Genomic DNA, 16915 nt, shown 5'->3' on the forward strand with positions numbered 1-16915 from the left:
CATCCTGGCTAACACGGTGAAACCCCGTCTCTACTAAAAAATACAAAAAACTAGCCGGGTGAGGCGGCGGGCACCTGTAGTCCCAGCTACTCGGGAGGCTGAGGCAGGAGAATGGCGTGAACCCGGGAGGCGGAGCTTGCAGTGAGCGAAGATCCGGCCACTGCACTCCAGCCTGGGCGACAGAGCGAGACTCCGTCTCAAAAAAAAAAAAAAAAAAAAAAAAGAACTAAAAGTAGAACTACCATTTGATCCAGCAATCCCAATCCAGTGTCCGCCCAAAGGAAAAGAAGTCATTATATGAAGACATATGCACATGCATGTTTACAGCAACACAATTTGCAGTTGCAAAGATATAGAACTAACCTACATGCCCATCAACCAGCAAGTGGATAAAGAAAATGTGCTATACATACACCATGTTGTATATTAGAATGGAATAATGTCTTTTGCAGCAATTTGGGTGGAGCTGGAGGCTATCATTCTAAGTGAAGTAACTCAGGAATGGAAAACCAGATATTGTATATTCTCACTTATAAGTGGGAGCTAAGCTATTAGGACGCAAAGGAATAAGAGTGATATAATGGACTGTGGGGAATCAAGGGGTAAGGGTGAAAGGGGATGAGGGATAAAAGACTGCCTATAGGCTACAGTATGCAGTGCTTGGGTGAAGGGTGCACTGCAATCTCAGAAATCACCACTAAAGAACTTATTCATGTAACCAAACACCAACTGTACCCCAAAAACTACTGAAACAAAAGTAACAATAATAATTTTAAGACTATATATGTTGAAAAAATACGGGTAAAGTATTTTTAAAATACTGTACTATTTTATAAATTTATCTTTATTATTTTTAAAAAGATGAGGTTATGATGAGGAAGGATAAAAAGAAGTAAGTTTTATCAAAGGCTTTGGCACATAATTGACTGACTTAATTATGTTTTCTTCACTGCCTACAAAGGGGAAAAGAAAGATAAAAGGAAAATAATTATTTAACAGGGGTCCTTCTACTAAAAACTAGTCACCTTACATATAATATTTCATTTATTTCTTTTAGCACAAGATAAATATCCTCATTCACAAATGAGAAAATGAAGTTCAGAGAGGTTTGGTGACTTCCCAAAGTTCACACAGTAAGGAAGAAATAGAAGTGAAGTTATGACCACTGTTCTTTCTACCCCACACATTACAGTTCAAGGGCTGGTCTTGAGGCCGGGGTGAAACTGTGAGCTCACATCCTTCCTTACTCTGCACATGTTCTTTCCTGTTCCTGAATCCTGTAATCGTAAGAGTAACTTTCTCCAATGTTTAGAAACAATCATGCTTTCACGGTCTTTATCCTCTGGGTGACTCAGCCTTCAAAGTAGTGCAGATACAATGTTATCTGAGAACTGATTAGAACTTTAAAGGAGGAAAGAGATAGGAAACTGTTATCTTCTGGCCTCCAGCCATATTCTGGTTCCTGTTACTAATTATTGATCCTGACTGAATTAATTAAAATTTAGCCCCTTTGCTCTCTGGTCAGCAGTACAGACAAAAACCATTAACACTGGCTCCGGAGACATAAATAAACTCTCACCCTAGATATCATCTATCCCATAATATTGTGTAGTCCTTGCTAGAGAAGAAGAAACAAATTAGATAACCTTTCAGGGATGTTTCAAAATGTAAGATTCTGGGATCTAAAAGTGTTATGAATTGATATGTGGTGATTCAGCATAACCCAGACTAAATGAAAGAAAGAATAGAAAGGGGCAACTAGCTGGAATACAGAATGTAATTCACTAAAGAAGCTTCCACAGTAACTGCATGAGGAACAGCCCAGGCAGTACAATTTCCTAGAGCTCACCTAAGGGATACCATCATTACAGCTAAAAGAAGACTCACCTCTTTAACAAGGCTTTCCTCCTTATAGACATGCAGACAGTCTCCTTCACTTTTCTTTTTCTCCTAATCCCCACTCCCCTTCTCCCATAGCAGACACCTGTCTGTATCTAGCAACACACACTCTTTTTCCCATTATGGCCTAAAATGTCACTACTGATACTGTTCTTGGTCTCCCCAATACCCCAGGAAAGCAGAGAAAACACCAAGCTGTCCTGGAAGTGCTCCTGTCTCTATTTGCTGTAAATTCATTCACGCATTCCTTCAACAAAATGTTTATTTGGTGCCCACCATGCCAAATAAAGTCTATCTTTTTAGTAATTGAATCATTCAGGCAAAGGGGATGACCATCTTACCCCTGAATAAATCTCTTCCATCCTCAGAGTTGGGAACAGATGAGCACTGGGGAAGTTCCCAGAGAACCATATGCAGGGCGTGCTGCCCAGGAGGTTAACTGTGGTTAGAAACTCAGTGGTTTCCCTCCTTGCTGGCCTCTGAGAGATAATATAGGTTGTACATAGACGTCATAACATCAGCCAGTTTGGCTACACCCTCCCATCTCTGGGTCTCTGCACATACAGGCCTGTCCCCTTGTCCTACATGGCCTTCCTTCTCTCTCCTCTTCCTGTCTAGACCTGGTTAACTCCTCTGTCCTCTTAGACTTTGTTCAAGCATCATCCTTGAACCTTATAAATTCTTCCCTGCCCACCAAAAGCTCTAGGGGCCCCGCCTACTACCCCAACTTCTGTGCTTCTTAGCACTTTATGGATATATTCCTTCATAGTGGATTGCAACACTGAGCATTAATTTTTTTCTTATTTATTTCCCTAACTGGGCTTCAATTTCCATGGGAGCAGGGCATGGGTCTTTCATCCATATGCCTAAGGCAAGTATACAGGTTTGAAAGGCAATCTAGAGAAATCATTGATATTGTTTCATCAGTAGGAATCAAAATAAATGGGTTTCTTAGTGATCTCCCTCCACATTTTATGAAATAGTTCATTCACTTTCTTAACATTCTAAAGTTTCACTGCAATGTTTTCAAGACGTCTCTAGAATATCAGCTACAGTAAGCTTGAAATTCATACTTATTCTCAGCAAGCATGATCCTAAACCCAACCAAAGGCTCTGCTAGGACCTCTCTCAGGCTTCTTTGATGGTCCTCAATTCACTCCAATTGAGCTATCAGTTGTTCAAATTAATTGCCAGTCTTTAATTCAGTTGGTGCTTGCCTTTTCTCTACAATTAGCCCAAGGATGTGCTCATGCCTTTGGAAAAGGCTGTATTTATTAATCCTGAAAACCCAGAAACCTTGACTCACTCTAGTGCTTTTAAAGGTTGAATAGCCTCAGAAGATTAGTTCATTAGTAGTCCTGCTTATTAGCTGCCTTTCTATTCTAAATTGTCCACACTTGACCCACATAAATCAGAGAACATGGGGGAAAATGATTGTTTTGTAAAATAAAAATACATTTTAAAACCAAAATTTTTTAAAACGAAAAATTTAAAATAAATTTAAAAATAATAAATGTTTGAAAACTACCTTTCCCATTTACTTCCTATTGCTTCTGAAATTCCTCGCATTGACACACCCTTGAGATGGCCAAAAGCCCCTGTGTGAACTGTGGATTAAGCACATTATACCCTTAGCAACCTTTTTAGTCTGAAACAGAAAGCAGATCTGTGCCAGTCACCCAGAGTAGCAAAGGGCTTGTAGCTCTTTAAAATATGAATAACTGCACTGGTTCCTTTATATGATGATGATATTTAGATTTTTGAGACCTATTGTTCATTAAAATTTTAAGTAGGCCTCACATACTTTTATATATTTAAAGAGACAAAAAACTTTTGGGCAATGAATAACTATAAGCACACAGTTTTAAGCCTAACATTCAAAGCTGTAATCATAACATAAAGCAACCAGTTCAATTATTAGTATTTTCAGTTTTTTAAATAACCCTCTTTTTTCAGAGACGGGGTCTCACTCCATCACCCAGGCTGGAGTGCAATGGTGGCAATCACAGCTCACTATAGCCTCAGACTCCTCGGCTCAAGCAATTCTCTCACCTCAGCTCCTGAATAGCTGGCACTACAGGTGCTATCCACTGTGCCTGGCTAATATTTGTGGTGTTTTTGTTGTTGTGGTTGTCTGTCTTTTTGCTTTTTGTTTTTTTAGAGACAGGGTCTCCCTGTGTTGCCCAGGCCGGCCTTAAACTCCTGGCCTCAAGTGATCCTCCCACCTTGGCCTCCCAAAGTGCTGGGATTACAGGCAGGAGTAATGTGCCTGGCCAATAGTAACACTTTTTGTTTCATAATACATTCATCTTTTCCCAAAGAGGACTATTTACTTTAAAATGTAAACTTGTTTAGAGAAATTCAACAGACTCTGAAAATAAAATAAAATTTCAAAAGAAGCCTAAAATTCAAACTTGAAAATCATGGGCAAAAATAAGATCTTCAATTGATGCAACTCTTTTCTTTTTCATTGACAGTATAAGATTCTCACCCATGTAGTACAGGTTTCAATATGCCGAGGGCAGAAAATGTGTGCTTATGGTTATTCATTGCCCAAATGTTTGGATTATTTGCCTCTTCAAACATATAAAAGTATGTGAGGCCTACTTAAAATTTCAATAAGCAATAGTCTTAAAATCTAAATAAATAAAGAATAGTTTATTCAAATATATCAAAGTTGACTTTGGCTGAAAGTTTCCCTAAACATGCAGAAAGGAATATTTTTTAGGATTAGATTTCTCCTTACATGTCATGAAAAAGTGAGTCTTTGTTAATTGTTGAAATGTTCTTACCTTATGTGGCAGATTTTGGATATCCTCACCCATTATATATATTCCACCTTTTAATCTTATGGAAAAAAACTTCTCTTTTTGTTGTTAAAAAAAAGTTTATTTTGTATTCTTTGCTGATAAAGAGTTGCTGTCAAAAACAATTCCCTTTACAAGAAGCAAATTATTCTCATAATTGCTTTCTTACAAATCAGCATTAGAATCACTGAGCAGGTTGCTTCTGCCATGGCCCAGTGGTTTCAGCACAGGGCTGGGTCCTTGATTATTTTTCATTATTTGATTCTTCATTCCTCCCAAACTTTATTTTTATTTTACATTAATTAATTGATTGATTTTTAGAGATAGGCTCTTGCTCTGTTACCCAGGTTGGGGTACAGTGGTGCAGTATGACTCACTGCAGCCTCAAACTTCTGTCCTCAAGGGATCCTCCTGCCTTAGCCTCCCAAAGTGTGGGGATTATAGGCATGAGCCACCATACCCCACCTGGTCTCAAACTTTTATAGAAACATAGGAAAATTTTCCTTTAATCACATCTCTTAGTAGTCATTGAGACTAAGCGTACCTCACTTCGTTTACATTATGTTAGAACTGGAAAACATATTAGAGAACAATGAATCCAACTTTTACCTATTAAATTAGCAAATTGAGTCCTGGGAAAGTGAAATAACTTGCTCAGGGACACAAATTCAGATAACGACAAAACTGAGTCTGCACCTTACTCCTTAACTAGTACTGTTTCCACTATGATAAATAATGATATGCTATTCAGATTTTTGTAAACTGAATTTCGTTTCTAATGCCATATAGAAGTTAGAACTGAACTCTTCAGCAGAGCTTTTCATTTAAAACAGATTTTTCATAATGCGTGTTTTTTGCCCTAATTTATTTTTTATGAATTTTAAAATATTTTTGCCTAAGCATTGAAGCATATCCATGTTCCTTTTGTGGCTTGGAGAGAAGAAATGCAAAGGCAGGAGCCTGTGTGGGGGAGGAAGGTGGGAGTCAGAGAATAGAGCCATGGAAGGCAGATTTGGAAGCATTTATTCAAGTATCATCTTCCCCTTAGAATAGACAGTGTTAAACCCTTTCCATGGGTACATGCTAACAGCTTCACAGCTCCACAATTCCATTTCTCCAAAACATTCTTCTCAGGCAGCATTGTAATTAGAAATTACAATGACCCTGTCTACATTCAGAACAGATTATGAAATAACATGTAACAGCGCACAATAATTGCAGTATTCTACCACATTCCAATAAATAAAAGACTCAGTGAATCTATGAGGAAAAAAGCTCACTCCTTTACCACTCACCACTCTTTAATATTCTACATGAACATTAGTTATATCCTGGTGCATAAGAATTTACTGTGCATTAAAAGATAAAGTGATCCAATATTAATATTGCTAGTGAATCAGATATAACATAGTAATAGGAATCATTGAAAGAAATGTACCATCCATATATCCCAGTGAATATTATGTATATTTATGAGAACACATAAAGCAAAATAATGAACATGGCAAATTTCAACAGAAATGTTATTGATTTCTCACCAAATGCCAAGCAATGTGTCATAGAATCACAAAATGCTTGGCAAACTGATGTTACAATCATTCTAAAGTCAATTGTTTGCCAATTAATAAGGTAAGATTTATTCACTACATAAGAGTACACAATTTCAAACAATAAGTAGGCACAGAAGGCACAGAAAATGCTCCCTATTTCTTAGGCTTTCTATATAGTAAGTAAGAGGAAAGAACAGGCTAATAGCAATAAATAGTATCCACCCTTAAAACCTATCCTCTTCCCCGGGATTGGTACAATGGACAATATTGATCCCCTAGTTACAATCTAACTACTACAACTTAACAGCTACAAGTTTCTTTTATGTAAATTTAAAAACAATAATAACATTCTATGCTTTTATTTAATTATCAATATGTAAGTATGCACAAGGTCATTAGGTAAACTATATTTCTTACTATCAATCATAATTTAAATAAAGTTTTAAAGTCATTAATTCAAAGAGTAAGTCTCCCTGGAGGTTTCATATTCAGTTACTAGATAGTATTGTTGGGAGAAAAAATTATATGCTACAATGTTATGTCCTTAAAAATTATTTTTAGGTTATTTCTAGAGTGGAAGTCATAAAAAAGAAGACCTGAACTTGTACGAGACAGAAGTCATAGATGGCCCAGTAAACAATAAAATCTTCTGAGACAAATATTGCTAATGGCTTTAGGGATGAACATCTGTGCAAGGATCTTCTTTATTTACTTTAAATAACAAGGGATCAAACCCAATTTAACCAAATACATTCTTAATAAAAAGAGAAGCATCCCTACTTGGTTAAGTTTTCTAACAAGTAAGATATTTGTTCTTCTATTTGCTTAGCCTAGATATCTAGGATTCTCCAGAATATTGTCCAGCCTAGGGGAAACCAGGGTGCCTCTAAGATTTTGATGCATTTATCTGAAAAAGAATGCTAGCTAATAAATAACCCCTGTGTCCCAAGGGCTTTTTCTCTGTCTAGCCATCTAGCTACTTCTATCTAATGAGGTCAGAGAACAAAGAACAATGGGAAATTTCCTCTTCCTCACTGCAAACTTGCCTCCCTCTCTCAGTCCCTGTACATTAATAAAAACTAACATTTATACAGTCCTACTAGGTGCCAGACATGGTTCTGAGTGCTTCATATACAATTAATTCATTCAATCCTCATAACCAGCCTGTGAGGTAGAGAACGCTTAGTATCTCCATTTTACAGATAAGGAAACTGAGCTATATCAAGGTTAAATAAATTGCCCCAAGCCACACAAATAGTAAGTAGTAGAGCCAGGATTCTAATCTAGACAGTTTGATGTTGGAATCTATATCCTTAACCATACAGTTTTTACTCTAAATAAGCACTTATAGAATAGGCGTCTCCTTGAAGGAAATGATGTTCTGGATATTAAATGATGTATGAAATACTCTACATTGTATTAATCTCCTAGCTTGGATCTTCCAAAGTCTCTATATTGTTTACAGAGAAGAGATAATACCCAGTCTACAGTCAAGCACCTGTTTCACCTCAGCTCAGCCACAAACTACAATACCTCTATTACCTCTGGACAGCCTCCCTTGAGTAAAGATTCTCCAAATCTGCATCTCTTAAACCAAAATAACTTGGTTCTCACCTTTCCAGGCATGAGTGGGGCAAAGCTGCAAGTCCTTTGCACATTTTGGCAGGTGGCTTAGCTCCTCCGCTTTAAGTACAACTTCTTAACAGCAGAGCCAGTCTTTGAAAACTTCAAAACTGTCCGGGACGCCTTTCCTTCTGAGGTATATATAGAAGCTCTTTCCCAGCCCTCTGTTGCTCTTCCAGCCAATCCAGAGCCTTAGAGGAAACTGCAGGCTGGAGAGCAGCAGCAGTGGGGCCTGAGGTGGAGGAGGGAATCCTTTCTCTGCTGCAGGCACTGCTGTGGCATAAGGCTTTCATCTGCTCGTATCACAACACACTCTTGCTGACCGGCCAGGGCGGGGTTAGGCCCTAAACTGTGCACAGGTCATTGGTCGTTTGAACTCCTAATCTCAGGCCAATCACAGGGAAGATGTGAGCTTCCTGTGAAGCAAAGTGCCTTGGACCACTTCAGATCGGTCAAAGTCATAGATTCTGAGGACTGTAAGGGCTCCTGGAGATCGTTTAGCCCAACTTGTTTCACAGTGAAGGAAATTGAAATCTAGGGAATTCAAGGAATGTGTACGTGAGTACTTACCATGTGCCAGGCACTCAGCTGGATCCTAGGAATTCAGAGAAGAAAGAGAAAGCTCCCTGCCCTCAAGACCCCAAAACACATTATAAGTGAGTGATGGAGGCCAGGCTGGGATGTTGTGAGCCTTCAGGGAGCACCAGGCAAGGTTTTCTGGAGCTGAGAGACAAGATCACTGTTTATATAAATCAAAACAAATATGAATAATTACTATACATTCTTTATGAATCCATATGTCTGTGAAGTTACTAGAAAAGTGACCTGAGAGACCAAACACCAAAATCTTAATAGGGATTGAGTATAATGATATTATCCCTGAACTCTGTTAATTCTGTCAGTGGTCTTCTGATTATTCTTTGCTTGGATGACTAATGCTTTGTAATTCTTTGGACCTCCCCACCCTAGCCATCCTTGCCTAGGCTTGTCTTCCCTTCCCCTTCAAACTTTTCCAACCTCCTATCACTCAAGGAATATTTACTTGAATATTTACCAATATTTACCTGAATTGTGTCTCATCCTGTCGGGGCCCAAGGTGCTCATAAGTTAATCTGTAAATGTAAATATCTGAGGTAGGCATGAGTCCAAGCTAAAAACAAGTGGCACTGCATAATCCATAAGAACAGCTCTGAATTTGCAATTAAAGATTATTCTCATAATTTTCTCTGTTATCTGAAATTAGTTGTTTTAAATGACTCCCTCTTTACCCTTTTTGCAATGGTTGATCAACGGCTGTTACTGGCTTGTAAAGTCAATGCAGTGTATTATGACCTGATGCTTTTAATGAAACAAATCGAATAGACAAATATCCAAGTGCATTGGATGTAGAAGGTTAGTATTGTTTTCTGAAATTTTGACTTTATCAAGACGTATTTGTGCACAGGGTCATCAGGTAAACTGTATTTCTTACTATGGATCATAATCAAAAAAGTTTGAAAGTTGTAACTCTAAACCACACACACACACACACACAAACACACACACACACACACACACATATGTTTTTGAGACACAGTCTAGCTCTGTTACCCAGACCAGAGACTGGAGTGCAGTGGCATGATCATAGCTCACTGCATCATCAAACACTTGGGCACAAGCGATCCTCCCACCTTAGCCTCCTAAGTAGCTGGGACTAAAGGCTCATGCTACCATACCTAGTTAGTTTTAAAATTTTTTGTATAGACAGGGTCTAGCTTTGTTGTCCAGGCTGGTCTGGAGCTTTTTGTTTCGAGCAATGCTCCTGCCTCCGCCTTCCAAACACTAAGCACAATGTCAGGCACATAGACATCTGTAAATACTGAATGAGTTAAACAAACTGTCCAAGTTCTGCCATCTACCGACTGAGTAAACATCGGCAAATCAATTATTTAACATTTTTGAGAGATAGGGACACTGTTGTTGACCATTAAATCTAATAATGGGAATATAAAACCAGTAGAAGAGACTCCTTGGGACAAGAGTCTAAATCACTATTTGATACCAAGGGACCTTGCGGAGATAACAATATGGAAAAGAAAAACCCCAAGTTTAATGTAGAGCAATGGAGGGTCATGTCTTGGCGAGGGCTAAAAATCAAAGCGTGTTTCTGATTGTCGCAAAGGAGATCACGTGATGGACTATTCAAGCATAAAAGTTATCTCGATTTACTAAAACATGGAGTAGAACCCAAAATGTAAAATTCTATAGAAATAATATTAAATCCAACACTTACTTGTTTTTAAAACTTTGTAAGGATGGGATAGCCAGAGAGTATGTAAAAGCGTGTGCTCTAGAAGCAGAAAGTAAAATAGTGATTGCTAGAGGTTAGAAATGGGGCAAATGGAGGAGTTGCTATTCGATCAAGTTTCAATAGGTATAAAGTTTCAGTTATGCAAAATGAAAAATTTCTAGGAATCTGCTGTACAACAGTGTGCCCATAGTTAGCAAAAATGTACTGTACACTTAAAAATCTGTGAAGAGAATAGTTTGTATTGTTTTTTTAACCACAGTAAAAAAAAAAAAAGAGAGTATTCTATGTAAAATAAATTTGAAGTCTTTGAAAAAATAAATTGAACTATTTTGAAATCTCCTTTCCCTCCTGAGAATCCTTCAGAAATGACAGTAAATACATGAAAAAGGTATAAATCTGTAATAGCGAAGAAAAAGAGAAACAAGCCATCGTGTTCTGAGTGATTTCAACCACTTCTTCATGGAATGTGAAAAGAGGTGATTAGGACTGGTACCTAATGAAACAGGGAAAGGAATTCAGGGGGTGCTTCAAAGAGATACCCATCTGCCCTGGAGGATGCCACAGGGGTTCGGGCTCCAAAGCGCTCGATATTACAGTTCTACAGAAGGCAGGAGTTAGCTGTACAAGTGGAAGCAGTGAGAGACACTGAACATTTTCATCAGATGAAAGAGTCTCCTGCCCATACAACTGCTCTGATTCAGCTCTAATTTATTTCCTTAAATCGTGTGTAAGTGTCTTTATTTTAACTATTATTAGCAATATATTTATTGAGATGCATTTTATCACTTCCAATTTGGGGACCTCTGGGACTACGTCATCCATTGTGAACAAGCGTCTCCTCACTAATCTCCCTACTCTCAGTAAGAGTCTCGCCCTAAAGCCAGCTGGGAGCACATGGAGTAAACAGAGGCAAGGTCTTCACCTTCATGTTGCTTGATTTCTCTTTCTTTCTGATAAATATTTTAAACCGCATGCAAGCTCAATTTATAATTCTACCACTCAGAAATATATACTGTCAATAGGTTGTGATATTGCTTCCATGCCTTTTTTTATTTAAAGAAATAAAGAGGCAATGGATAAAACTAAAGTCCCTGGACTTTTTATTAAATATAGTCCTACTGAACCTGCTGGCACCTTGATCTTGAACTTCCCAGCTTCCAGAACTGTGAGAAATAAATGTCCACTGTTTATAAAGTATCCAGTCTCAGGTATTTTGTTATAACAGCACAAACTAAGACAATATGGGTTCATTAAAAGTATATAGTTTATTTTGCCTTTTTATTTTTTTAATGAAAGAAAGAGGACTCTCATGTCCATTATTTTCCCCCTTTCATCACACTCAGGACCTGTTAAGATTTTCGTGTATGGTCTTCCAGATCATTTTTTAATGTCCTCATATACATATGTACTATGATCTGAATGCTTCCCCCAAAACTCATGTGTTGAAACTTAATAATCATCAATGTGATAATATTCAGAGGTGGGGCCTTTAGGAGGTGATTAAGCCATGAGGTCAGAGCTCTCATGGATGAGATTAGAGCCTTTATAAAAGGGCTTGAGGGAGGGGGTTCATTTTCTTCTGATTTTCTGCCATGTTAGGAGACAGCAACAAGGCACCATCTTGGAGAAGCAGAGAGCAGCTCTCATCAGACACTGAACCTGCTGGCATCTTGATCTTGAACTTCCCAGCTTGCAAAACGGCAATAAATAAATTTCTTTATTTATAAAGCACCCAGTCTCAGGTATTTTGTTATAGCCGCACAAACTAAGACAATATGGATTCATAAAAAGTATATAGTAATTATTGGTATGTATTTTGATTTATATAAATATAATCTGCATCTTTTATTATTTAAAATTATGAATTTTTGTTTTTGTTTTTAGATTATAATGACAATTACATTATTGAATAATTTCTATGTATTAATCACCTTTTAAAACACTTCGTATATTTCCACAATCACAACAAAAGCACGAGGTAAGTGGTATAATTTTTGCTATTTCAAAGAGAAAACACCTGATCATATAAATGGATGAAATTGTTTAGGATTAAAAACCATCAGTATTAACATGGGAAGTATAAAGTCTATACCTCTAGTTTATGCTTTTTAATTGCTGGAAAGAATTCTGTCATATGAATCTAAGAATCATTAGAATCAAAGAATCTAAATATAATTGCATTTCTTTATAGACCCATTGTTAAATAGGTCATTTCTAATTGCTTCTGGCAAAACTACTTAAATTAATATTCCTATATATGTCTCCTGGTGCATTTATCTATAATGTAGTTCATAAAATGAAACTGCTGAGAGGTGTAACATGCAAAATTATCACGCAATCAGACCAATTTAGACTCCTAACAGAAATGTATGAGAGCCTCATTTTCCCCAATATACAACACTTGCCAAGCTTTAATTTTTTCCAGTGACAAGCAAAAAATACCAAGTATTTTTCATTTGTACATTTCTAATTACTAGGGAATTTGAGCTTCCATTCACATACATATTGGCCATTTTAATTTTTCTTCCATTAGTTGTATATTCCCATGCTTTAAACAATTTAATTATCTGACTTTTTAATATTGGTGTGCAAGAATTCTGTATAAAAATAATGAAACTAAATATGGAAGAAAGGAGAAAAGAAAAGTAGAAATAGATCATTGATTGTTGTAGAAGCTGTTAAAGAATACCAATAAAATTGGATAAACCAGATAACAGGCTAAATAAGAAAACAGGAGATGAAAGGCACTAAGAAAAGTATATATACAAAGGTAACCGTTAGAACAGAAATATAAATCCTCCTAAATATCAAAAAATAAAAAAAGAAAGATTAAAAGACAAAGAATAAATAGTTCATAGAGAATGAAATATAGAAAATATCATAAAAGACACACAATTATACAATATTGTGTGATAGAATTTTAGAGGAAACATTTATCAGTAAATGTAAATGTTCATAAATTTTCCATTAAAAGAAAAGTTTTAGTTAGGCTTACAAATAAAACCCAGCCTGGGTAACAAAGTGAGACCCCATCTCTACAAAAGTAATTTTTAAGAAAGGTAGCCAGGCATGGTGGTGGATGCCTGTAGTGCCAGCTACTCAGTAGGCTGAGGCAGGAGGATTACTTGAGCCCAGGAGTTCAAGGCTGCAGTGAGCCATGATAGTGTACACTCCAACCTTGGGTAACAGAGCAAGACTCCATCTCCATTTAAAGAAAAAAAGTAAGAAGTAAGACCTAACTATGTTCTGCATACAAAGGACATACCTAAAACAAAGTTATTTAGAAAGATTAAACATAAAGAAATGGACAAGGGTATAACTGACATAAACAACAAGAAAGCAAGAGAAGTAAACCTGACAGAAGATAAATCCAAGCCAAAATGTACTGAACATAACAAAGGCAAATACTTTTTAAGGCTTAAAAGCCACAACTTAAAATGGAAATATTAAATATAAATATTTTTGCACAAAATAACACAGCGACTACCTTTCTGGTACATAGAAACACACTAATAATCAGAGACTGGCCTGCCTTATTCTTAGTACAAGAAAGAGAACAAAAAATAAGTATTATGGTCAAACACACACACACACACACACACACACACACACACACACGTAGTTCTTATGGATATATATCAAACTCCACACCCTGCTAATAGAGAATCTAACTTCTTCTCAAATACCTGTGAAATATTCACAGAAAATTAGGGTATAATAATTCAAAAAGAAAATTAGTAAGTCCAATTAAGTAGAAATATTACAAACAATGTTCTGTGATTGCAATGAAATAAAATTAGCTGTGATTAACAAAACTTAAAAGCCCCTTCCTCCTGGAAATTCAAAAACTTTCTATTAAATAACTGAGTGAAAAGAAGAAATACAAATTGAAATTACAGAATATCTTTATCTTACGCTAAATTTCCATGTGTACTTAAGTCTATTCCTGGACTATTCTTTTCCACCAGTATATTTGTCCTTTCATATACCAGTAGAATACTGTTTTAATTATGCAAGATTGGTAGTGTGTTTACTGTCTAGGCATTCATGTATGTTCATTCTTTTCAAGTTGAACCTTAGTATCAAGTCATTTTACTCCCTAAAAAACGCTTGTTGAAATTTTTATTAGGACTGTGTTAAATTTATAAATGAATTTAGGGAGAGCTGACATCTTTATAACATTGAGTGAGCCTATCCAAAGACAGGAATATCTTACCATTTGTTTGAGTCTACTTGTGTATCTGCCAAGAGTGTTTTATAATTTTCCTTTTGTTGGTTTTATATGTTTCTTGCTAAGTTTATCCCTAAGTATTTAATCTTCTTTGCTTCTATTATAATTGGAATTTTCTCTACCATTATGTCATCTAATTAATTTCTTATTAATTGTGTGTATTAATCGTGTGTGTGTGTATATATATAGATATATCTATCTAACAATATATATATATTTTGAGACAGAGTCTCACTCTGTTGCCCAGACTGAAGTGCAGTGGCATGATCTTGGCTCACTGCAACCTTCGCCTCCCAGGTTCAAGCAATTCTTCTGCTTCAGCCTCCCAAGTAGCTGGGACTACAGGCACATGGCACCATGCTTGGCTAACTTTTGTGTTTTTAGTAGAGACGGAGTTTCACCATATTGGCCAGGCTGGTCTCAAACTCCTGACCTCATGATCTGCCTGCCTCAGCCTCCCAAAGTGCTGGGATTACAGGTGTGAGCCACTGTGCCTAGCCTATTAATTGTATATTATGATACCTCACTGAATTATATTATTGTTCAAGGTAGTTTTATTGTCAATTCTCTATGGTATTTGAGGCCTGCTGTCATGCCTTCTGCAAAAAGGGATGGTTTTCTTTTTCTTTACCGAATTGTATGACTCTAATTGATTTTCTTTGATTATGTTATCTAATATCTATAGTACAATATTGAGAAGGGCATGTTTTTGCCTTATTCCTGATATTAGTGAACATTTTCTAGTGTTTCCTTGTTAAGTATGATATTTATTTTAAAATTACAACTGTAATTTTCTTTTTCTTTTCTTTCTTTTGTTTTGGTATGTCTTTATTTTATTTATTTATTTAGAGACATGGTCTGGCTCTATCAGCCAGGCTGTAGTGCAGTGGTGCAATCTCAGTTCACTACAACCTTTACCTGTCAGGCTCAAGTCATCCTCCCACCTCAACTTCCCAAGTTGCTGGGACTACAGGTATGCATCGCCATGCCCAACTAATTTTCTTTATTTTGTTGTTGTTGTATTTTTTGGGGTACCGATAGGGTTTCACCATGTTGCCCATGCTGGTCTCGAGCTCCTGGGCTCAGGCAATCCACGTGCCTCGTCCTGTCAAAGTGCTGGGCTTACAGGCATGAGCCACCCACCACACCAGGCTGTATGTCTTCATTCTTAGTAAAGAATTATCAATTATTTCTGAATTAAACATTTTAATGACTATACATTTTATTTCTAAGATTTCTATTTGGCTCTTTTGAATAACTGTTCTTGTTCTAGTTTTATGAATATAATGGCCTGGCTTAGTTGCCTTGAATTTTTAAAAAACACTTTTAAAGGATTCCAGTGACTTTTTAGGAGGCAGTATAATATAGTGGTTAAGAGTACGGACTGAAGAAAGAGAAAAAGTGTCCAATTCAAACTATAGTTCTATCACTTTCTAACTGTGACACTGGGCAAATTACTTAACATTTGAGCACCTCAGTATTTTCTATAAAGTGAAATTAAAGGAGACAATGCCTAAAAGCGTTTATAACAGTGCCTTACACACAATGAGCACTCAATGAAGATTTGCTATTGAAATTACCATCGTGCTATTTAAAATTTTTTCCATGACACTGAATTTACTCATGGCTGTTAATTTCTGTCTAGGGTTTTATCTTTTGTGGAACTACCTCCTGTAAGAGTTTTCTCCCAAGATAGACTACATGAAGGTCAGGTCTCTACATTGGCTATGCCTGACTCTACTGTGTACACTGGCTTTTTAAACCTGGTCGTATGTTGGTGTCTTGGTTGGAATCTGGAGAATGGAGTAGGGGAATGAATAGCTTAAATCTGGATTATGCATATGGAAGACCCAAGCTAGGAGCATTTAGGAATCCTAAATTAAGCCAGGAGTAAACAGGGGTGAGATGGGTACGGTTTGATTCAGGTTTATCTAAGCTAGTTGACTGAAAAAGTATCTTGAAGATTATGATGTCGGAGAAGTTGTGGGTGCAGAACTCCATTTGTAAGAAATTTGCTAGTGAATGGGAGTTGAGGTAGTTAAAGCAATGAGCAAAGATTTCTTTTTTCAGGAGGTTAAGGGTGATTGGAAGGAGAGAAATGATGTTAACTAAAGGAGCCATAAGGTTAATTATTTTTAATAGGAGAATGAGATGTGAGCAGAGTGAATGGAGTGGGAAGGCTGAGGTTTGGAAATGTGTAGGTCCATTCTGAGACAAAGTGAAAAGAAAATTAATAAAATGATTATTCTAAGAAAACTTATTAAGGGAACAAAAGGTGAGGGGGCTGGGGTTTTTTTTGGTAACTCCTTAGTTGAGGAGGTGGTGAAGGTATAGAAGCTTTAGAAGGATTCTCACTGGCTGTCTTTGCTTGGTTCATGAAAGAATTGTGACTGGAAAACTCATATTTTGTTACATTATTAAATGTTTTGATAGAATTTTCTCTGGGGGGTGGCCTCACTGTATCTAAACCCCACTCAACTATAGAATAAGATAATTCTAATGGAAATTCCAGGAA

General features: G+C 36.8%; 1 protein-coding gene across 1 annotated transcript in view; it reads right to left on the reverse strand.

The window, feature by feature from the left end:
• RGS5 (regulator of G protein signaling 5) overlaps positions 1–7995 on the reverse strand; it is a 55777-nt gene extending 47782 nt beyond the window's left edge. Inside the window, exon 1 of the mRNA XM_045391935.3 lies at positions 7871–7995. Within this exon, the coding sequence (XP_045247870.2) occupies positions 7871–7914 (44 nt within the window). The 5' untranslated portion in view covers positions 7915–7995. The remainder of the gene's footprint in view (positions 1–7870) is intronic.
• Between the last annotated feature and the right edge of the window lie 8920 nt (positions 7996–16915).

The sequence above is a fragment of the Macaca fascicularis genome, chromosome 1 (genome assembly GCF_037993035.2).
Source record: "Macaca fascicularis isolate 582-1 chromosome 1, T2T-MFA8v1.1".
NCBI classification, from domain to species: Eukaryota; Metazoa; Chordata; class Mammalia; order Primates; family Cercopithecidae; genus Macaca; species Macaca fascicularis.